We start from the raw sequence: 23,815 nt of genomic DNA, 5'->3' as shown, positions 1-23,815 counted from the left end.
TTTGGTAACAATGCTTTTTTTTTTTTTTTCAATTTCACTGTCCCTTTTTTGTTGTAAAGGGCGAATCTATACAAAATTCCATATATCTTCCTTAATTACAAACATAAGATCGCCTTTTCTACCATATGGAAGCATTAAAGGACTGGTCAACCAAACGAGTGCCTTTTAAAGTTTATACTTGACACATTTTCACTTTCGGTTACAAAAAACTTATGTATCATTTGTTGCTTGTCATGTTGGAAATCAACTAAATTGGCTTTACCTGCTTCTAATTTTTAAAATTTAAACTTCTTGATTTCATATATCGTAATGTTTGGGTCTTTGTGCATGTTTTATCATCTAATGGTCATTGTTACTTTTTTTATGTTCTACGACTTTTTATTGCTATATGTAGATTTCAAAAACTTTATCACATGGTTGAACGCAAACTTAATTCTAAATTAAAAAAAATATACTGACTAATTAGCTAGGTAGTGAATTTTGTCCTCTTGCACCATGATTAACCTTTCTTGGTATTGCTTATTATTCTGCCCATATAATAGTGCACAACACGGTGTCATGGAACATTGACAACGTCATGTCGCTGACCCTACATTGTTCACTCAGTCTTCTATACCTCACCGTTTCAGGAACTCTGCCTTTGAGGCACCATTTTATCTTATCAATTATATACTGTATAAGCCTTCCTGTGCATCCTCTCACATCACACCCTTTTAACAAATGTATAAGTGCTCTCACAGGCTTTGAATATTCGGTTGTCGATGCTTTCTCGATCTTTGCAAAAACAATGCTCATTAGATGGATCTTCTTTCAACACCGTGCATCTTTCTCGGGTACAGTCCTCAAGACTATGGCTATAGGTTTTTTGATCCTACAACAGATCGTATTATATTTCCCAACATATTAGTTTCACTAAGGATTACTTTTCTTTGTAACTATAACCCAACTTTCTTCCTCTAGCTCATCATCTAAGTGTTATGCTTTGTTTCATGATTAAAAAATCCCAAATACTGACATATATTTTCGTCATCTTCTACATCCTCAGAGTCACAACGACCCAATATCTAAACACTCTAGGTACCTCCACCATTTGTTCGTTTTCTTCACCAATTTCCACCTCTCAATAATATCCTCCTTCGAGGTCCTCAACAATCTCCACCTACATCACCTCCTCCACCATGAAATCATTCTCCCAACTTATGTACGAATCCTAAATTCTGGACGCCTACATTCTTCCAGTAATCATACAACTATTTCTTCCAACATTTCTATTATCATTTCCAACAAATAACCGAAGTGGTGCCAAGCAATGTTCGAACTGGATATTCAGAGTACCTTCTTGCACGATGATTTTACTGAAACAGTCAACCAACGAAAACAACCCGGCTTCATTGATCCACAATACCTAAACCATGCGTACCTATTTCATAAGTCCTTATATGTTCTTAAAATAAGCTCCTAGGGTTTTCTTCCATCAGTTGTCACAATCCTTTCTCAAATTAGGTTTTTACAGGATCAAATACATATATCCATCTCTCTTTATCGAGAAATCAAGAGGCACAATCTTATATATTCTAGACTTCTAGTTTATGTTAATTATATCAATATCACTAGTAACAACACTTTTGCTTTCTCTTAGTCATCGAGCAAATCACCACTGCCTTTGCTCTAAAAGATCTTGGCGGCCTTGACTATTTATTGGGTATTGAAATTATCCATCATGGCCAAAAAGTTATACCGTCTAAGGGGGTGTTTGGCTGTGCTTTTATTTTTTGCTTTTTGAAGGGGTAAAATGTTCAAAATGCCCCTCCAAAAAGCAAAAAAAAGCTTCAATTTGAAACTTTTAGGTGCTTTTAGATGGGCATTTTGGATATTTTACCCCTCAAAAAAGCAATAAGCAAAAAATAAAAGCAAAGCCAAACACCCTCTAACTTAATACATCTATAAGATCATTCATAAAGTTAGTCACTTGGAGTGCAAGCCCATCTCATCTCCATTGAGCACCTATCAAATGTCATATACCGAAGACATCACTCTAATCACCAACCTAGTTAATTATTGTCGGGAGCTTGTCGATGCACTTCAATGTGTACTTTTGCAAGGCTAGACGTTTCTTTCACATTTGCCTCATCTAAAAAAATCGTTTTTATATGGTCAAACGAATACTATGATCAGCCCCGGTTCTTGGGCAGTGCAGTCCGGGCCACTGCACGAGGCCCAAACATTTAAGGGCCCAAAGAACTTTTTGTAGCTTTTATATAATATTTAAGGCCAATTTGATTAAACAAAGAAGAAGCCTGGGTGTAGAGAGAAATTGGACCACAAGCATTAAATTATAAATATTAACTCAAATCAAACTTAGTGGCTTACTAATTATCATATCTGCATAACACGTCTTCTGTATAATTAATCCAAATATTTTTTTATTTTTTTTTCCTTTTTCATTTAACCTTTGTCTAGAGACATTATTGAAAAAAAAACTCTGATGGAATTTTCAAAACCCCAAGCAACCTTTTACGTGATTTTTCTAAAATTGTTTTTGAATAAACTTGACAATGGGTTTATAAAGCCAAATCAAAAGGTAATATTGGTTTCATAACATCAATATATAACAGAAACTTTAATTATTTTTGTTTTTCCCGTTCTCAAATTCAAATATCTCTTCAGCGCCCAAAAACGTAAAAAGAAGTAACCAGAGGGGGAAAAACCAAGGCTGACAAAGGGCCGTGTATACATAAGTTTTTTTATTTTTTCAAAACTACCTCAAAGCACTGGTATTGTGGTTTTTGATATATAACCAATGAGTTTATATTATAAGGATGAGGCCCAAATTTTGTCTCGCACGAGGCCTAAACTTTTTTTCTCATTCTTCGGGACGGCCCTGACTATGATACTTAAATTGCTCCATCAAATATGGCATGTTCACTCATCACAACTCCAACTGCACACTACATGCTTCATTTATGTTCACTAGCCCTCCATGAACACTAAATGCTTTTTTCTTGTGTTAACTGGGATGTAGATGACCATCTGTACACTAGGAGATTTACTATCAGTTTTAACCTTATATCTTGGATCACACGAAATCAAAAAACAGTTTTCATGTCATCCACTAGGATAGAATACAAAGCTCTAAGTAATTAACTAAGTAAGCTAGGCAACCTTACCTGCCTCAATCGATATTGTTACGTATAGGAAAGTATAGGGGTCTAAGTGTAAACAATAGTACTAGAGGGACTAGTTTGTAATACTTGTAATTGTTAGGGATGTGCTTGTAATCTAGCTAATGAACAGTTAGTTGAGAGTTAGTTGTACTTAACTGTGAGTAACAATAATAAACGCAACAATTAGTTGGAATACTTCTTCTCTGTTTCTCTATTCTATCTTTTTGCTTATCAAGTGGTATCAGAGCACCGATCCGTCGGAGCTCCGGTGACCTAATTCCGTTACCTAATTCCAGTGACCTAATTCTTCCTTCATCACTACTCATTGCTGATTACTTTCCAGTTCATTTCCATTTCTTGAAATTGATCTTTGATTCGATCAATTTTCTTCAATTCATTCAACAATTTTAGTTCGTTCAGTCCTAATTGATTGTTAGTTCGATCAATTTTGTTCCCCAAATTCGTCAATTTTAAACCCTAATTTCGTTCAGACCTAATTCGTGTCAGAAATGGCTGCCAACATTAACACTCGTCAACAAGAGGTCGATAAGACTCTGAAAGAACACGAACGCATGATCTTGCGTATGGAGACAAATTCACAAGCAGCAATGGCTAATTTACAGTCGAATACAGAGAAGAAGTATTCCAACTAATTGCTGCGTTTATTATTGTTACTCACAGTTAAGTACAACTAACTCTCAACTAACAGTTCGTTAGCTAGATTACAAGCACATCCCTAACAATTACAAGTATTAAAAACTAGTCCCTCTAGTACTATTGTTTACACTTAGACCCCTATACTTTCCTATACGTAACAATACCTTCTCATTATTCAGAATCCTTGACCCAAGGATTCTACAACTGAAAATCAGGAAATCGATACTGGAACTCATCTCTAAACTCCCACGTAGCATCACAGGTAGGTAAATCTTTCCATTGTACTAAGACTTGACCTGCAACTCTATTCCTTCTCCTAGTAACTCTGCTGTCTAAGATCTTTAGGGGCTGCAAGGAGAACCTTGGAGCAATAGTAGGTATAGCTGAAACTTGTGTTGGAGGCCCGTTTGCTTTCTTCAATAATGACACGTGGAAAACGGGATGGATTTGAGCTTCCTTTGGAAGATCCAATCTATATGCCACAACTCCTATTTTCTCAATGATCAGATAAGGCCCAAAAAACTTAGGAGATAGTTTATTATAGCCACCAAGTCTCACAGACGTCTGCACATATGGTTGCAGCTTAACATACACCCAAGTTCTTGTATCAAAGCTTCTTTCACTTCTTTTCTTGTTAGCGTATTGTCTCGTTCGATTTTGAGCCTTATGTAAAGCTTCTTTGAGCAGTCTTACAATGGCATTATTATCTCATAAGTGGTCATTTCATTATTAAAACTGATCAAAAAAGCTTGAAATACTTGATTGACCAAAAGATCACCACTCCTTTACAACATTCATGGTTAGTGAAACTTATGGGCTATGACTTTGAGATACAATATAAAAAGGGTAGTGAAAATGTGGCTGCTGATGGTCTTTCTAGAGTACAAGGAGTGTCCTTGTGCAATTAACACTCCTTTCTTTCCAACCACTGTTTTTGGAAAGAATTAAGAACTCTTGGACAACTGACCTTGAAGTTCAAAAACAGATCTCAGATCTTCAGCAAGGTCAATCATCAAACCATTTTACATGGCAAGATGAGCTTTTTCGGAGAAATAATAAATTGGTGGTGGGTCAAGATTCAACTTTGAGACAAGATATACTTAAAGAATGTCATTCTACTGCTATGGGTGGTCACTCGGTGTTCATGCTACCCATCAGAGGTTAAAAAGTATGTTTTATTAGAAGGGGCAGCTGAAAGAAGTTAGAGAATTTGTTAGAAACTGCACTGTTTGCCAACAAGCAAAGTCTGAAACGGTGGCATACCCTGGTCTATTGCAGCCATTACCTGTACCAGCTTTTGTTTTCTCCGACACTAGTATGGATTTCATTACAGGATTACCTAATCCAGGGGTAAAGAAGTAATTTTTGTGGTTGTCGACAGACTTACCAAATATTCTCATTTCATAGCCTTGGCTCATCCATATACTGCAAGCACTGTAGCTCAAGCATTTGTGGATAATGTCTACAAGCTACACGGATGGCCATCCACAATTGTATCAGACAGGGATACCATTTTTCTGAGCGTTTTTTGGAAAGAATTCACTATAATTAAAGGCATTTCAGTCAATATGTCAACTGCTTACCATCCACAAACCGACGGTCAAACAGAAGTGGTAAATAGATGTGTGGAGTCTTATCTAAGATGTATGGTATTTCAAAAGCCTACATCTTGGGATAGGTGGTTATCATTAGCTGAGTGTTGGTACAACACAAACTTCCATACTTCTATTCAGACACACCCTTTCAGGCTTTATATGGATATGCTCCACCTCTGCATGTTCCTTACATCCATAGAGACTCAAATGTAGCTGAAGTGGATGATATGATGTGTGATAGAGAAGGGACTGTAAGACTGCTCAAAGAAGCTTTACATAAGGCTCAAAATCGAATGAGACAATACGCTAACAAGAAAAGAAGTGAAAGAAGCTTTGATACAGGAACTTGGGTGTATGTTAAGCTGCAACCATATGTGCAGACGTCTGTGAGACTTGGTGGCTATAATAAACTATCTCCTAAGTTTTTTGGGCCTTATCTGATCATTGAGAAATAAGAGTTGTGGCATATAGATTGGATCTTCCAAAGGAAGCTCAAATCCATCCCGTTTTCCACGTGTCATTATTGAAGAAAGCAAACGGGCCTCCAACACAAGTTTCAGCTATACCTACTATTGCTCCAAGGTTCTCCTTGCAGCCCCTAAAGATCTTAGACAGCAGAGTTACTAGGAGAAGGAATAGAGTTGCAGGTCAAGTCTTATTACAATGGAAAGATTTACCTACCTGTGATGCTACGTGGGAGTTTAGAGATGAGTTCCAGTATCGATTTTCTGATTTTCAGTTGTAGAATCCTTGGGTCAAGGATTCTGAATAAGGAGAAGGTATTGTTACGTATAGGAAAGTATAGGGGTCTAAGTGTAAACAATAGTACTAGAGGGACTAGTTTGTAATACTTGTAATTGTTAGGGATGTGCTTGTAATCTAGCTAACGAACTGTTAGTTGAGAGTTAGTTGTACTTAACTGTGAGTAACAATAATAAACGCAGCAATTAGTTGGAATACTTCTTCTCTGTTTCTCTATTCTATCTTTTTGCTTATCAGATATTAACTCGGAGATTCAAGGCATAAACAACTTTGCCTCGGTTTCAAGAAAAGAAGGTTCTTTGTTGGTTACAAAATTATCTTGGGTACAAGCTCTTAAACAAGAACTTGGGGTTGACACAATCTATTTCCACTCTCTGGTGTGACAATATGTATAAAACCTACTATGAAACTAATCCATTCTTCTATGCACGAATAAAGCACCCTGAAATTGATTTTCACTTTGTTTGCGAAAAAAGTTGCTGAAAGAAAACTCCGTGTTCAGTTCATATCAACTGATGATCAAATTGCATGTATCTTTACAAAGTCTACCATCTCAAAGATTTATGTTTTTTTAGCGTCCAAGCTATAGTTTGCTCCCCGCCCTTGCTTGCATGGGAGTATTATATCACAATGTAATTATTAGATGTTTAAGGTAGTACTATGTATATTTAGTTATAGTATTTAACCCCTCAATTATAAACCCTAATTACACATGTTATCAACTAGCAAGGTTGTCTGCGCGTTGCAGCGATGTTATATGTGTTTTGGTTACTAATTTCATTTTTATTTGTTGTTGATAGTTATGTAATTCAGTAAAATCAAATAGCTTGTTGTAGATAGTAATATTATATGTTACATATATAGTTACATTTGTATATAACTATGAATTAATATTATTTTTTACCCTAATAGATTGGTTCATCATTAATTTATATTACTAAAAAACAAACAAACATCAATGTGCTAATACATATAATCATAAACAAAAATAAAACCATGCTATGATTAATATTTATTTATGAAGCAATAAAATATAATTACTACATTTAACCATGCTATGAATGTGTTTGGTTACAAACAACATTTTTATTTGATGATACCTAGTTATAACATTAAATCAAATCAAGTAGCATGATATAGACGGTAACTTATATATGAATAGTTGTTAATAAATTATGCTCGAACACTTGATGAGGTATTCTAAAAAGTTCAGTTTTAATACAATAAAAGTGTGTTGTTCTTCTTTTGACGGTGATGGTGTTGGTCATGTACACTATACTAGCAGAAGTACCTGCGCGTTGCGCAACGGGGTCGTTAGAGGCTTGTTTTGTTATGGAAAGTTATTAATGTATATAAGATTATGATAATGAAAAATAATATGTTACATTATATATATTAATTATCGAGCTGAGGTCGCAAGTTAAATGTAGAGTTGCGCAAAAAAACCAGAAAAACACAAAAATTGAACTTAAAAAACCAAACCAAATGTTGAATTTGTTTATCAGATCGATTCCTAATCATATCCAAATTATGAATTCGGTTCAGTTTAATGAATGGTTCCACAATTCTTTGTGCCCGGTTTAATCAAATAACCAAATTATAACTGGTTTAAGTGGAAAACGAACCGAATAAATCTAATCAAATGAAAAAAAAAATGCCGAATAAACCGATATCTCATTTATAGAATTCGTTAATTTTGCTAACACTTTAATCCTGATAAAGACATAGTCATTTGGTCTCGGACATGTGGTGATGACCCTGACAAAAAGATGAAAACTTCAAAAGAATTAATGTACATACATACTCAAAGTGACAGCAAATAATATTTTATGTTACATTTGTTTCTTCATCCATGGCCTCATTAAGTACTTTCCTTTCAATCAAAAGCTAAAGAATCTTTTGTTCCAATTTCATATGCGAACTTTCATATTAATGTTGAATATCAACGTACTTGTAGAAAGACAAACGAGATAGAGTATATTTATCTGCAAAATAACATGTTTTGTTAAATCATTAATCATATATAATTATCCGACTTTAAGAGTCGAAAGTTAACCAATTAGAAACCTGAATTACCTTCAAGAACTTGACCAATTGTATCTCCTTTGTATGCCTAATAGCATGCTTCTTTTATTCCTACAGTTGCATACATGTTCAAAGTCGTCAACATAAAAGTTAGGCATTTCTTTTTAGTTATAAGTAATCATTTAAGAAATGTTATATTGCTTACATGTTTGGACTCGTTTTTTGGTTTCCAGTGCAATTCTTCCATGCTTGGACTTGGATCAATCCATACACTCCGTCACAAAAATAATTAAAAGATAACTTCTTACCAAAAAAACATCAAATAATTTAGTTTAAAAACAGAATAGATGTCATCTAAATATTTAATATCCTTGTGTTAGTCTCAATTACACCAACAAGATTATCAACATTAGATTCATAGAACCTTTCTTCTTTAGCCTTAAATTACGCTATCCTCCCAAACCTGTATTCGACAAAGTTGGTCAGCAGTAATCGATGCCAATGAATTAATGGTCTTTTTAATACTTACATGATGAAGTGATGATTTTGTATGAACCAATGAACATAGATTGTGTTTATGCCCCTGTTTGAAGTGAATCTGACGTGTAACGACTGTAAGGGTAAAATCGTAATTTTGTTTAGAAAATATATACTAATTTTGTTCATATCAAATTTGAAGTATTATAGAGATACATGAAGAATGTCTCACATGAAATGAGAAAGGATGAGCAGTGCTTTAGTGAAATTATCTGCAAGTCAAAAGTCAAAGTGAAATAAGTTACTCTTTAGCTTCAAAATCAATATGATTTATAAACCGGTTGATCTAAATGTTTATCTATTGTAAGGTATTTGGAAAAGCCATCCATGTTGAGTAAGTTTAGGTATAGATATGCAGCTATGGGTGTAAACGAGCCTAGGTGAGCCCAAATTATCCTAAGTTCAAGTCTGCTCGTTAATGATTTACAAGCTTTTGCTCAGCTCGGGATAAATGGATTATTAATTATCAACTATCAAGTACTTAGTTATTGTAATCATACACATAAATATTTATTCAGTGATCTTGTTTTCAAGGAGCAATCTTTATCAATAATTCAATAAAAATTAGCTGCATAGTTATCAATAATCAGTTCATGAACAACATTCAACTTCGTGCCAGTTGGGCTTTTTGCATGTGATTCACATTTGATCAACACTTAGAACCACTGAATTTTACAGTCTCACATTTATTGTACCCGCAACGTATATGTGTTTTGTGTTCTGAGATAAAAACCATAGCATGATCTGAAACCTGTTGCTGATACAAAACAATCTAAGAAAGCATCAACACAAAACTATTCAGCAACTTTGGCAAAATCCATATTAGCATGTACTTAAAATGGCACAATTCAACCCGGCCCGTCCGACCCATCCATCTTGCCCCTAGTCCGAGTATATCCACAGCATCAAACCTCTTGAATATGTCAAATCATAAGTTACAAGTTAATAATTTGGGAGTTCAACAAATGTATAGCTAAAACATATTGAAGTGATACCTCCTTGACCTGTGGACAAATCATATATAGGGTTAATATCAACAACATGCATTAAATATCCTATAAATAAGAAAACAGTAATGTGAAATTGCTTTTTAAGAACCTCTTAACTGTTATAGGTCAAACTAATATTAAATAAGTAAAGCCTTCTTGTCAAACGCTTCTTGTAACCATATATAACAAACAATAGATCAATTAGTGTGCAGCAACCAAAAATAATTAAATTCCATATCAATATAACAAATATTTTCAAGTGAAGAAGTAATAGAGAGGGTTGCATAGGCTACATATTATATCTTGAATTTAAAATGTGTGTCAGGGGTAGCACAGGAAATAAAACAAACACTTGAATTAACACAACGAAGGCCTTAACAGTAGCATAGGAATTTTAACTTGTATATTTTTTGTTACAACCAAATCAACCGTTAAGGTCACTGACACAATATCAAAATACTCACAAGCCACAATCTAAAAAATACAAAACTATTTCAAACCACAATATCAAAATACTACCAAACCAAAATCTCAACAGCCTGTAAAAGCCACGTATCCACACACTACAAACAAATGACACAAAATTGAATTTGACTTATAATTGAAGGTGACCTGTATGCTTTCTATGAAACAAAACTAATTGCAGTCAGAAAAAAAATTTGGATGCTCCTAAACATAAAAAAACCCAAAATTTAATTATAACTTCTAACCGTAATTGGCCCGTTAACAGCCAAAAGAGTAATCTGACCTGCTAGTTGTGCCCTTTGACTGAGCGGCTCATTCTCATCTTGTCTCACTAAAAAGTAACGCCTGTGACCTGTTTGCAAATCAACGTGCCGAGCCCATAATCATATCCGTAATTTAGTAAATCCTTGGATCGGTCGAACCGGACAAAAATAAATTAATGTAAAATATATTAAATATGTTAGCTCTAATTATTTTATAAAAATATATCAAAATACTCACAAGCCACAATCTAAAAATTACAAACAAAACTATTTCAAACCACAATATCAAAATACTACCAAACCAAAATCTCAGTAGCCCGTAAAAGCCACGTATCCACACACTACAAACAAATGACCTCAAATTGAATTTTAGTTATAACTGAAGGTGACCTGTATGCTTTCTATAAAACAAAACTAATTGCAGTCCGAAAATTTTTTTGGATTCTCCTAAACATAAAAAACCCAAAATTTAATTATAACTTCTAACCGTAACTGGCCCGTTAACAGCCAAAAGAGGGATCTGACCTGCTAGTTGTGCCCTTTGACTGAGCGGCTCATTCTCATCTTGTCTCATGAAAAAGTAACGCCTGTGACCTATTTGCAAATCAGGGTGCCGAGCCCATAATCGTATCTGTAATTTAGTAAATCCTTGGATCGGTGTTAGCTCTAATTATTTTGTAAAAATAAGTCATTTCTAGGTTCACCCTAAACTAATAGGGTGAACCACACCATTCATCTATAAAACAAATAGCAGATCTTACAATAATCAAACAAATAATAACAAAAAAGATAACTAAAGGTTCGCATTACATGAAGAAACAAACCTTACATATTAGCAGGTTGGTAAGATTATTCCTAGAACACATTAGCTCCATTCTTCAACAGAAACTACTCAAAAAACAAAATAAACATAAGATAAATACATTTCTTTCATGATGGGAAGATAAAATACAAATGACACATAATAAATAGAAGAAAATTGAATAAAAAAACAGAAGTTAACTAACCTGTAGTTGAGTTTGATGAGGTTAGTTTGACACAATTCTCCAACTGGTGAATGTTGGAGGTAGCTGTGGACTATGGTAATACTTTCCTATTGATACATATATATATATCTTCATCAATGACCAAAAAATTATAATTTCATAATATATAATCGAAAGGGTTATGTGTAAATTTGCAAGCAACTTGAATAACCACAAACTTCATAGGCGCCCTGTGAGGACAATTACAATTGCTGTGATTAATGTTTAGGGCACCATAGCATACGAAGAACAACTTTTATTGCTTAACGAATCATGTGTTCAGGTATATTAACGAAAGGCTCCAGCAAATATAGATGAATGTTGTACCCATTTGTTCTATAATATGAAGAACACAACAAATTTAGACTGCATGGAATCGGATAATAAAACAATTTTCAGATTTGATTAGTACCTTAGTTTCTTCAATTCCAAGTTTAAAAAGATGAATTTGATTATGATTAGCCTAAAAAACTCCATGTAGATGAACCGATGGAAGAGTAGTCAGCAAAGATAGATAGATGTTGTTGTTTTAATCCAGATTTCAGTGTGCGATGATTCAAAACCCTAACCGTCAATTGAAAACATGTTACACGATTTATAAAAGAAAAAGTTGCTCTATAAATGCTTAAATGCTTTTTGAAGATGATACGAAATAGAATATTCAAAATTAATGCATTATAAATTAAAAAATAAAGATACATAAACTGATACGCTATACAGTAATGAGTAACATCAATTTATGACATAAAATATAATTCAATGTAACCATGAATTAAAAATCCAATGAATTTAAAAACTAAATAAATAAAAATAGATTTTACTTGCAATTAAACGAATGATGAAAGTTGGCGTTTATTATATATATATATATATATATATATATATATATTATTATTATTAGTTATTTATTATTATTCTTATAAGTCGTCTTCTTCATTCTAATTTTTAACCTTAAATATAATAATAATAATAATAATAATAATAATAATTATTATTATTATTATTATTATTATTATAAACAGAAAGTTATCGTCTACCGATTTATCTTTAACGGTTGTGTTCCTTCTTCTCCCATTCTGTCGGGTTCAAATCTCATGAGATCGATGTGATGCCAGCAAAATCTCCCCCATAATCTTACGGTGATGGGCACCAGGGGACTGTGAAATTGGAATTTGCAGTGATGAAATGAAGGAATGTGATGTGTATTTATAGTTTGAGATTATGACGGTTGGTAACGACAGTTAAAAAGAGTAAAGACACGACGGTTGAAATAATAGATAATGTAACCGTTTAAAAAATAAGAACAAAAACTAAACGTAAAATGAAACGGTTTATTATATATTATCTATATAGATTAAAATTCAAAAGTCGGTGCCACAAATGCACCTTTCTAAATATTCATTTAAGGCAATTTTATGACCTTTTATATAATTAGTGTTAATATCATCTGCTTACTTGGTTCAGTGGGTACTAGAGGTGCACAAATCGGTTTTTTTAAAAAAACCGGTTCGGTTATTAACCGGACCGGTTTTTTTTGGACCGGTTTTTTTTGGACCGAACCGGTTAATAACCGGACCGGTTAATAACCGGTTTTTTCATCTCAAAACCCTAACCGGTCTAACCGGTTAGGACCGGTTTAGAAACCGGTTAGAACCGGTTAATAAACCGGTTTTTTATTAACCGGTTTTTTAAAAACCGGTTTTTAACCGGTTAACCGGTTTTTTTTTTTTTTTTTTTTTTTTAATAACCATAAAAAACGGTCAAAAAACCAAAAAAACGGCTATATGCCCGTTATACAACGGTCAAAACCGGTTTAACCGGTTATAAAAAAACCGGTTAACCGGTTATAAAAAAACCGGTTTATAAAAAAACCGGTTAACCGGTTTTTTTATAACCGGTTATTAAAAAAAACCGGTTTTTTTTATAACCGGTTTCAAAACCGGTTTTGGCTCTAAAACTTAAAACCGATATACAAACCGGCGGTTTGTAAACCGGTCAAACCGGTTTTTAAAAAACCGGTTTTTTTAAAACCGGTTTCCGGTTTAAACCGCCAAACCGGTTCGGGAACCGGTTTTTTTGTGCACCTCTAGGTATTACTACCTTTTCTAACTACTTGTGCTCTGCCTTCTTCCTGAGTTCGAGCCTCCAAGGCAGGATGTTTCTTTTTTTTCTTTTGTTGTTATTAATGTCAATTAGGATACATTGTGTGTGCCTTATTAGGTTCATTTGTTAGTTCTCTATGGTATGTTTTATTTATTTATTGTTTTTTAACTATCATAATATGATAAATTTACTTTTTAGCTTTGGTTCTTATAACCGTAATTAACTTAACTGACTAACACGACCAAATTCTTGTCGGTATTTTTATTCTAGATATGTTAACTTGGCGGAACTATTTTTTAGGTTTAGTTCTGAATCATAACAAACGTAGCACATTCGTAACTGATACTGACAAAATCCGTGTTGACTCGGCGTTACAACAACCATGTTTTACTGACTGAATAAACGTTATTTTAAATATGTTATACGAGTATTCACTAATTTGTGTTTTAGGTTTAATGTCTATAACAATACGAACATAACTGATACCAACCGAATTCGTGCTCGCCACCACAACGCGGTGAAGAGTGAAATGTCGGTGCCACATTTTTTTTAATATTAAATTTGTTTAGTTATGATATTTATTCAATTCATTTTGTTAGTTAAACAACTAGGATTGTGTGGCTTGTTGGCTTTTGCTATTTCTGGTTAGTCTTTGGCTAAGGCTTTCTATATGTGTGTATGCTGCTGGTTCGAAACCTATAGTAAGCAGCAATTTTTTTTCTTCACTACTTTGTCATTTGATTTTTTGTGTATTTGTTTGTTTATGTATGTTTTTTATTATTCTATTTGTTTTAAATATTATAACTTGAAGAATTTATTATTTGGATTTATTTCCGGAACCACAATAAACAAATTCGATATCGGCCTAATTCATATTAACTCACCGTATCAATGCCCGGATTTTAACGATCGAGTAAACATCATTTTAAATTTTGTTATTTGTATCATAAGCTACATCATAACCAAGTTCTTGTAATTTAATCATAAGTTGTATATGTGTCGATACAATTTGAATGATTTTGTTTCTGATTTAATGCCGGTGTCATAACGAACTTAACTTATACCGACCGAATCCGAGTTGCTGCGTCGCCGCAACGCCGGCGGGACGTTGTTTCCCTAGTTTATTATTAAAAGTGGTGCACGTTTAATATAGCATATAGATTATGAAAGAACGGTTTTCACATCTAGAATCAGAACGGACCCTGAACAATCGCGCCTATTCGATTATTTAGCCAGTTGAATCATCCGAGTCCGGTGGCGATTCAATTGTTCCATCCGCATCCGCTTGTTGTTGGCGACTTTTTTCAAAGTATTTCTGAAGGATAATGTTACGGTGAATTCGCCGGTGTTTAAAGGTTATATAGGGTATGAAACGGTGGGGGAACTGGTGGTGACGGTTGGAGGAGACACGAAAGTTACGACGGTTCCATCACGGTGTAACTATCCATGATTGGGGCAATTTAATTCCTTTATTAATTCCGATGGCATGCACGTAATTAGAAATTGGAAATAAAACTTTCATAAATAAATATATATTTTTGAGAAAAAGGTTGGAAATGGTTGTGGCGGTTAAACATTGGGTAATGTAATAATATATAATATTATTAGTTAACGTGAATGTAGAATTGTAGAAAAAGGTATGGATTGAATTCTAAATGTAGTTATTAGAATGTAATCACATTTACACCATTGTTTAGACACTCTTAATGGTTTTCTATATGAATGGATTATAATCATAATTGATTAATATATACATTTACCTTGCTCGAAAGTATCCCCTTTGTGCATAATCTATTGTCGACACACTCCTACTATTATAATGTTACAATGTACATTTAAACTATTGTTTTGGCTTTTCATAACAAACATGTTTGTCTTAATATATTTCTATTTATAATTTATCTAGAAAAAAGGTCAGGCTAGCACTAGAAAATAACCAAACTCGGTTTTAAAATAATGAACCAAAAGATATATTAATAGAAAGTCGTGTTCTGAAATAGCGTCCCTATAAAACCATATTTTCTTAGTTTCTAGTACTAGATTCCAGTTTCTTGTAAATAAGCGAAATTCAGATCATTTTTATAAATCTTAATTACCTCCATGAACATGATCTCATATGATTCACTTATATTAATGCAACGGATTGGACCTTTGACAGGAGGCATATACATGGCTCCTGCTCTCCAGTACCTAGACGAAAACATCTTATTCCACTGTTGTGTAGTTCTACTGAACCCTTTGTCTAGTTTTTGACTCTTGGTTCGATTAGAGTCCGTGTCATCATGGTTGAGTACATTTCCTAGTAGACGCATCATATCATTATAATAAGAAAGTGGATGTAGTTAATGAATGTGCCAGATTAGGTCGATATCATAAGTTGGAACACAAAAGGTCTTTAATTTCATATCCACGTTTCGCCTAATCATATGTAGAAATCCCTTATATCTCTTAATTGCCTCCTTGAGAAAGATATCGTCTTTCACAAATGATCTCGATACCTATTATTGATCGTTTAAAAACAAAGGTAAGTTGTATTGATAGTTAAGACTATGGTTAGTTAATAAAAAGCATGTTATATATCACTGTGTCATAAAAATAGAGAAAATTATGATTTGTCTCCATGTCTAATATGGGCGAGCGAAGTTTCCACCACTGATTCTTAAATTGTGTGTGTCGAACCCACACAGTTTCTCGACGGGCTCAATATGGCCCCGGTCGTTAGTTAGCCTTCCTTTAACCCGTTAAAAATGTTGAAATGACCCTTTTACCCCCTTTATCTTCATCTTCATCACCAGATTCAACATTGATGAAGAACTTCAAAATCTAACCCAGAAACTCACAATCTTCATCTTCATCTTCATCTTTATTATCTTAATTCAAGAATGGTTTTTCAACTTATTTCAAGAACATTCTTAAGACCATTATCTATACCATATCATAATTTACCTCAAAAACCCTAATTTTTCAATTTGGTGCTTTTAAATGTTGTCCAAAATCTACATTTCTAATATCAAATCTTGTTTTGCAATATTATAGCATATTTGATACATATATACAAGTTTTGTACAAGAATTTAGAAAAAGAAAATCATAGATATGAGGTGTTTTCTCTAACACACATTGTGTGTGTGTTCTTAGCATATTCAAATCGTCACTCACCATCGTTCATCAACCGACTATCCAAATCCCTCTCCCCTAACCGGCCACAACTAAGACCACCAATTTTACGACGAATTGGTGTTCTTAGTGTTCACTTTTAACACTCGAATTGATGGCCAAAAATTTCATGGTGGTGCTGGAAATTAGGTGGGGTTTCCAGCAATTAGACGAGGGTGCTCGGATTGATGACCAGAAACTTCTCATATAGCTCCGTTTTCCTGGGCTAAACACACCGGTTTTCCGGTGAGACCGATTCCATGACTTGGATTTCTTGTTGGGATGGTGGTGTTTTTTGAAAAAGGAAAAGAAAATAAAGAAAGAAAGAGAAGAGAGTTAAAGAAAGAAGAAAGAAGAAAGAAAGGGAAAGAAAGTTGCTATTATTGTTGTTATTATTATTATTTATTTAATTACTAAGTTACCCTTAACATTAAACGGTTAAATGACAGTCAACTAACAGCATTGGCTAATATCGGCATTCTGAAAAAGGATTGGGTAGAATACGCGCAATTTAAGAATCAGTGGTTCAAACTGCGTACGCCCATATTACACAGGGAGGCAAATCATAATTTTCTCTAGAAAATAAAATAGATTTAGTGGTTCTTTCTTTTGATTGGTTGCTTCAACTTTGAACTAACAATCTTTGACACGACCTAACATTAAAATATACAGTCCTTGGGTTATGTGTAACACGCTTAATAGATTGTTTATGTTCGACAAGACCATCTTAAGTAGATGGACATGTTCGGGTTGACATGTTTGATGTTAACTCGCTAACTCATTTAACACAAATATTACAAATTGACTATTACCAACTTGTCAATCTATTAGACATATTTAGATAAATGTGTTAAATGTGTCATCTATAGGTTACACATTTTTAAGTATCTGCGAGTTAGGGTTAATAATTGGTGTGTTAGTTAGGGTGCAACAGGTCCAGTGAAGACGATGTTGTCGTATTGGTTAGTGGTTACGTACGCAAATCTGTTTAGTTTAGTGGAGAGTTACGTCATTAATGTCTGTGAAGACCGATGACTTTTCCTTGACACTAGTGGGTCTAACCCCAACAACAAACAATCTAAGGAAGAAATATTTATCATAAGCTATTACGAGGTCGTCAGACTTGAAAAATTGTAACCACTGAAATGATTGCTAATTTATTGAATGTTTGGTTTTCATTATTTTGCTCTAATATTTGGTGATTGATCATAAGTTAGTTACAATGTCATCATGATTAACCACAGTGGTGTCAATGATGATGTTGATTGGCTTAATTTGTTTTTTTTTAATATTCTAATAACACTCTTTAAATATTTTATAAATTTTAGTATTGAATTTAAACTGAAAGAAAAACATAAATGTCCAAGCTATGGAGATGGCCTTTTGGACAAAATTGCCAAAAACTTGCGAAACCTCAAGGGTCCAGATATCTTTTGGATGGTTGTGGAAAACTTGACTAAAATTTTATGAATGATTTAACAATTTAATCTTTAGTAAAGCTCCCTTACATAATCATGATGGAACATGTTTAAATCTTAAAATGAATTGAAATTAGTTGGTTTAATCATGATGGAACATGTTTAAATCGTAAAATGAATTGAAATTAGTTGGTTTGGTTTGATTTGAAGTTCTATTGGTTTGAATTGTTTAACGCACTATTCTAAACTGTGGCATTTATAATCTGATAGTTTTAAAACATTGGTAGATCACGTAGTGTCACATGGCGTATTAGTATCAGACCAATTTATTTTTCAATTTACGTTTTTACCCTTAAAATTTAATAAAGTTTTCATGCGTCACCTAAATTTTAATAATTTTTCCTTTAAATGATTAACATTTCTATCTCATTTTTATTAATTTACCAACTTACATTTTTACTCATAAACTAATTATTATTTTTTAAATAATTTACATTTTTACCCTTAAACTTTAATAGAGTTATAGTTTAGATAAGTCTTTTATTATTTTTAACAAATAAATTTTTTTCTTTTATATTTTATATGTATAAAATTATAAATTATTTTTTTCACTTATTGTAATAAAGCTAAGTTTGAACTCTAAACATGTTTAGTTAACTGTGTGGCTTGCTTATTTTTATTGTCGTTTATGTAAAAGCCAATACGGTCTATATGAATTCTTCGACACGTGGTAATAAATACATCATCAAAAACCTAGATGGTTTATATGAATTCATCGATATAAGTGGTAACAAATATACATGTAACACCCCGTAACCGCAGCGGAAACGTACACGGGATGCCACAGACACATCTGATATCAACAGCATTGCTTATAAGGAAAATACCACTACATTAATTTATAACATATTACATTGTTGCGAGTTTCATTACTGTCTAGGTGTTACACACATATTTTACCGATAAGACATTAATAATTTCATTACAAAACATAGAGCAGCAAGCTTCCAACAGGTAGCACAGATAGTTAAGCACATATCAATCATTCCAACTTGGGCATACCTAGAAAACATGTAAAGAAAACGGGTCAACTACGAATAGTTGGTGAGTTTCACTAATTTAAATAAACATTGACAAATCATTTTAATAATCATTTATTAACAATATAATCATGCTGGGAACTATGTTACCCCAGAACATTTCCATTAACTTTTTGGGAACTATGTTACCCCAGAACAATAATAACCCCTGGGAACTATGTTACCCCAGAACAATAAATACCCCTGGGAACTATGTTACCCCAGAACAATAACTACCCCTGGGAACTATGTTACCCCAGAACAATAACAACCCCTGGGAACTATGTTACCCCAGAACAATAATAACCCCAGGGAACTATGTTACCCCAGAACAATAACAACCCCTGGGAACTATGTTACCCCAGAACAATAACACATGATAAACATTTTATATATTCTGTGCATCAGACCATATATATATAAATGTACAAGTATTTCCATACGATCGGTATGTACTTAAATACTTTAAATAAGACATGTTTTCCGCCCCGGGAAACTATAATTAAAACAATTCATTAAAAGGGGCTTGTGAAAACTCACCTTTTTGTGAGTCGGTGGGTAATATAAGGAACAGCTACGTGCCTGGATCTGTAATATAATATCTAGTCGTTACTATATAATTCCCATAACTTAAATACGTAACAATCGGTACATCTGGGAACATTGTTAACCCAGTACTGTACTCGATTCGGGAACAATGTTAACCCCGTGACACTTCTAAGGACTCAGATTGTGACATTGCTTAGAGTTTGACAGTCTAAATTATCATTTTTATGTTTTTCTTTGATTCGCGTGCCTAGCACGGTTATCCGTTTTTAAGTTTCAAAAATGAGTTTGGGCCACACCCGACCCAAAAATGGTGTTTGGATGCTATTTTAGTTAAAGTGATGAAATTAGAGCTCGGTTTGACACCCCGTTTGGCCGCGGGGCCCGTTTCCGTCATTTGGGTGCCAGAAACAGTAAAATCGGGTAAAATTACCCAAATCATCCGAATTATTTTCGGATGATTTATTTTTACTTAATTTACTTAGATTTATGAAAATAGTCCATTTTTAAAGTTTTCGTGTACCAGTCAGCTCGCTTATGCGAACTTTGCCGGTTTACACGTTTTAAGCTTTTAATATTTGTTTTTACGTTCTTTTTAACACAAATAATTACCCGTTTAGTCTCGGGTCTTGAATTTTTGCACAAAACTTATTTTGACAGAAAAAAAATTTTCACAAAATTTTTCCAGATTTATTTTCCTATATTTACATTTATTTATCTATTTTTAAATCTTATTAAAACACTAAATATGTCAAAAATACCAAAACACTTTAGAAAAATCCCAAATTTTTCTGGGATGATCTCTGTCATCCTCATAACTTCCTGGAATTTTTCCAGATTTATTTTCCTATATTTACATTTATTTATCTATTTTTAAATCTTATTAAAACACTAAATATGTCAAAAATACCAAAACACTTTAGAAAAATCCCAAATTTTTCTGGGATGATCTCTGTCATCCTCATAACTTCCTGGAATTTTTCCAGATTTATTTTCCTATATTTACATTTATTTATCTATTTTTAAATCTTATTAAAACACTAAATATGTCAAAAATACCAAAACACTTTAGAAAAATCCCAAATTTTTCTGGGATGATCTCTGTCATCCTCATAACTTCCTGGAATTTTTCCAGATTTATTTTCCTATATTTACATTTATTTATCTATTTTTAAATCTTATTAAAACACTAAATATGTCAAAAATACCAAAACACTTTAGAAAAATCCCAAATTTTTCTGAAATGATCTCTGTCATCCTCATAACTTCCTGGAATTTTTCTAGATTTATTTTCCTAAATTTACATTTATTTATCTATTTTTAAATCTTATTAAAACACTAAATATGTCAAAAATACCAAAACACTTTAGAAAAATCCCAAATTTTTCTGGGATGATCTCTGTCATCCTCATAACTTGCTGGAATTTTTACAGATTTATTTTCCTATATTTACATTTATTTATCTATTTTTAAATCTTATTAAAACACTAAATATGTCAAAAATACCAAAACACTTTAGAAAAATCCCAAATTTTTCTGGGATGATCTCTGTCATCCTCATAACATCCTGGAATTTTTCTAGATTTATTTTCCTATATTTACATTTATTTATCTATTTTTAAATCTTATTAAAACACTAAATATGTCAAAAATACCAAAACACTTTAGAAAAATCCCAAATTTTTCTGGGATGATCTCTGTCATCCTCATAACTTCCTGGAATTTTTCCAGATTTATTTTCCTATATTTACATTTATTTATCTATTTTTAAATCTTATTAAAACACTAAATATGTCAAAAATACCAAAACACTTTAGAAAAATCCCAAATTTTTCTGGGATGATCTCTGTCATCCTCATAACTTCCTGGAATTTTTCCAGATTTATTTTCCTAAATTTACATTTATTTATCTATTTTTAAATCTTATTAAAACACTAAATATGTCAAAAATACCAAAACACTTTAGAAAAATCCCAAATTTTTCTGGGATGATCTCTGTCATCCTCATAACTTGCTGGAACTTTTACAGATTTATTTTCCTATATTTACATTTATTTATCTATTTTTAAATCTTATTAAAACACTAAATATGTCAAAAATACCAAAACACTTTAGAAAAATCCCAAATTTTTCTGGGATGATCTCTGTCATCCTCATAACTTCCTGGAATTTTTCCAGATTTATTTTCCTATATTTACATTTATTTATCTTTTTTTAAATCTTATTAAAACACTAAATATGTCAAAAATACCAAAACACTTTAGAAAAATCCCAAATTTTTCTGGGATGATCTCTGTCATCCTCATAACTTCCTGGAATTTTTCCAGATTTATTTTCCTATATTTACATTTATTTATCTATTTTTAAATCTTATTAAAACACTTGTAACATCCCGAAATTTCAAAGGTAATATTAATTATATTACTTATTAATAGATGGGAAGTTTACTCGGGTTATCAGGAAATAAATAAAAGAATAGGAGTTGGTATGGGTCGGGCTAGTGTCGGGTAATGAAAGTGGGTTATGGACTTGGGTTAATTGAGATAGGTTAAATGAGAATGGGATTTCAGGGATATAAATACCCCCAAAATCCCAAAATATCTCATTTCTCACCAAACTCCCTAACACACACTCCTTACACCCTCAAAACACACACATTCTAACCGATCTAGATTCGAAGCCGAGACCCGAGATTTGTTGATAGATCTGAGTTGGTAAGGTAAGAACTAATCTAACAAAGCTATTATTACTGAAAATGGTTAGGATTGGATGGGTTAACCGGACCCGAAACCCAACTGCCCAAATCGGACCCCTAAAACGTCGATTTTAGGCCGATTTGATGGTTGGGGTTTGTAGGCGCCGATCATACGGTTCCGTGGGTACCAAAATCGAGTTATTTGGCTAAGAAACGAAGGAGTTATGGGCAAACAGATCTGCAGCGCGACAACTTCGCCTGCAAGATCAAGTTCGCCTGATGAACTTCGCCTTCAAGCGTAACTTCGCCTTCAAGCGTAACTTCGCCTAAGGTATAACTTCGCCTACGGCCAAGTTCGCCTAAGGTATAACTTCGCCTGAAGCCAAGTTCGCTTAAGGTTTAACTTCGCCTGAAGCCAAGTTCGCCTAAGGTATAATGTAACATCCTAAAATTTTTATAATGTTAAATAAAAGAAAGTTATGTTTAGTGATTTCACGTTTTAGTTATTTAATGTCGAGTAAGGAACGGGTCATGGGCTTAGATTACGTAAGATGGGTTAAATGAGAATGGGCCTTGGGTCCGTGGGCTTATAAATACCCATCCCAAGCCCAAGATATCATTTTATTTCCATCTTTCTCTTTTACACACTCAAAAGCACACACATAACCGACCGAGATCCGAAGTCGAGACCCGAGATTTTGCTGGTAGATCTGAGTTGGAAAGGTAAGAACTAATCCCGCAAAGCTAATATTACTGAAAATGGTTAGGATTTGACGGGTTAATTGGACCCGAAACACAACTGCCCAAATCGGACCCCTAAAACGTCGATTTTAGGCCGATTTGATGGTTGGGATTTGTAGGCGCCGATCATACGATTCCGTGGGTACCAAAATCGAGTTACTTGGCTAAGAAACGAAGGAGTTATGGGCAAACAGATCTGCAGCGCGACAACTTCGCCTTCATCTGGGCAACTTCGCCTTCAAGCGATGAACTTCGCCTGCAAGCTAAGTTCGCCTGATGAACTTCGCCTGCAAGCCAAGTTCGCCTGATGATAAGTTCGCCTGAAGCCAAGTTCGCCTGATGGCAACTTCGCTGAAATGGTAACTTCGCCTAAATGGTAACTTCGCCTAAAAGCCAAGTTCGCCTGAGGTTTAACTTCGCCTAAAAGCCAAGTTCGCCTAAGGTTTAACTTCGCCTAAAAGCCAAGTTCGCCTAAGGTTTAACTTCGCCTGAAGCCAAGTTCGCCTAAGGTTTAACTTCGCCTGAAGCCAAGTTCGCCTAAGGTTTAACTTCGCCTAAAGTGAAGTTCGCTTAGAAAATAAATTAAAAACCTAATG

At 33.5% G+C, this 23,815-nt stretch overlaps 1 protein-coding gene and 1 long non-coding RNA gene across 2 annotated transcripts; both read right to left on the bottom strand.

The window, feature by feature from the left end:
• Window positions 1-4,019: 4,019 nt before the first annotated feature.
• Window positions 4,020-5,103, bottom strand: LOC143601094 (uncharacterized). The gene is made up of 2 exons (XM_077078591.1): window positions 5,043-5,103; window positions 4,020-4,528 (listed from the first exon to the last, which is right to left on the bottom strand). Exons 1-2 carry the CDS (start codon window positions 5,101-5,103, stop codon window positions 4,020-4,022), a joined length of 570 nt encoding a protein of 189 aa, XP_076934706.1.
• A 2,452-nt stretch (window positions 5,104-7,555) lies between these two features.
• On the bottom strand, window positions 7,556-10,027 carry LOC143601093 (uncharacterized). The gene is made up of 4 exons (XR_013147592.1): window positions 9,779-10,027; window positions 8,409-8,641; window positions 8,255-8,314; window positions 7,556-8,163 (listed from the first exon to the last, which is right to left on the bottom strand). It is a non-coding gene; the product is annotated as an uncharacterized LOC143601093 (long non-coding RNA).
• Between the last annotated feature and the right edge of the window lie 13,788 nt (window positions 10,028-23,815).

This window comes from Bidens hawaiensis, unplaced genomic scaffold (genome assembly GCF_021521415.1).
Source record: "Bidens hawaiensis isolate Kalapana, Puna unplaced genomic scaffold, B.hawaiensis_p1.1 tig00055445_1, whole genome shotgun sequence".
NCBI classification, from domain to species: Eukaryota; Viridiplantae; Streptophyta; class Magnoliopsida; order Asterales; family Asteraceae; genus Bidens; species Bidens hawaiensis.
This window is presented reverse-complemented; position numbering and strand designations above follow the sequence as displayed.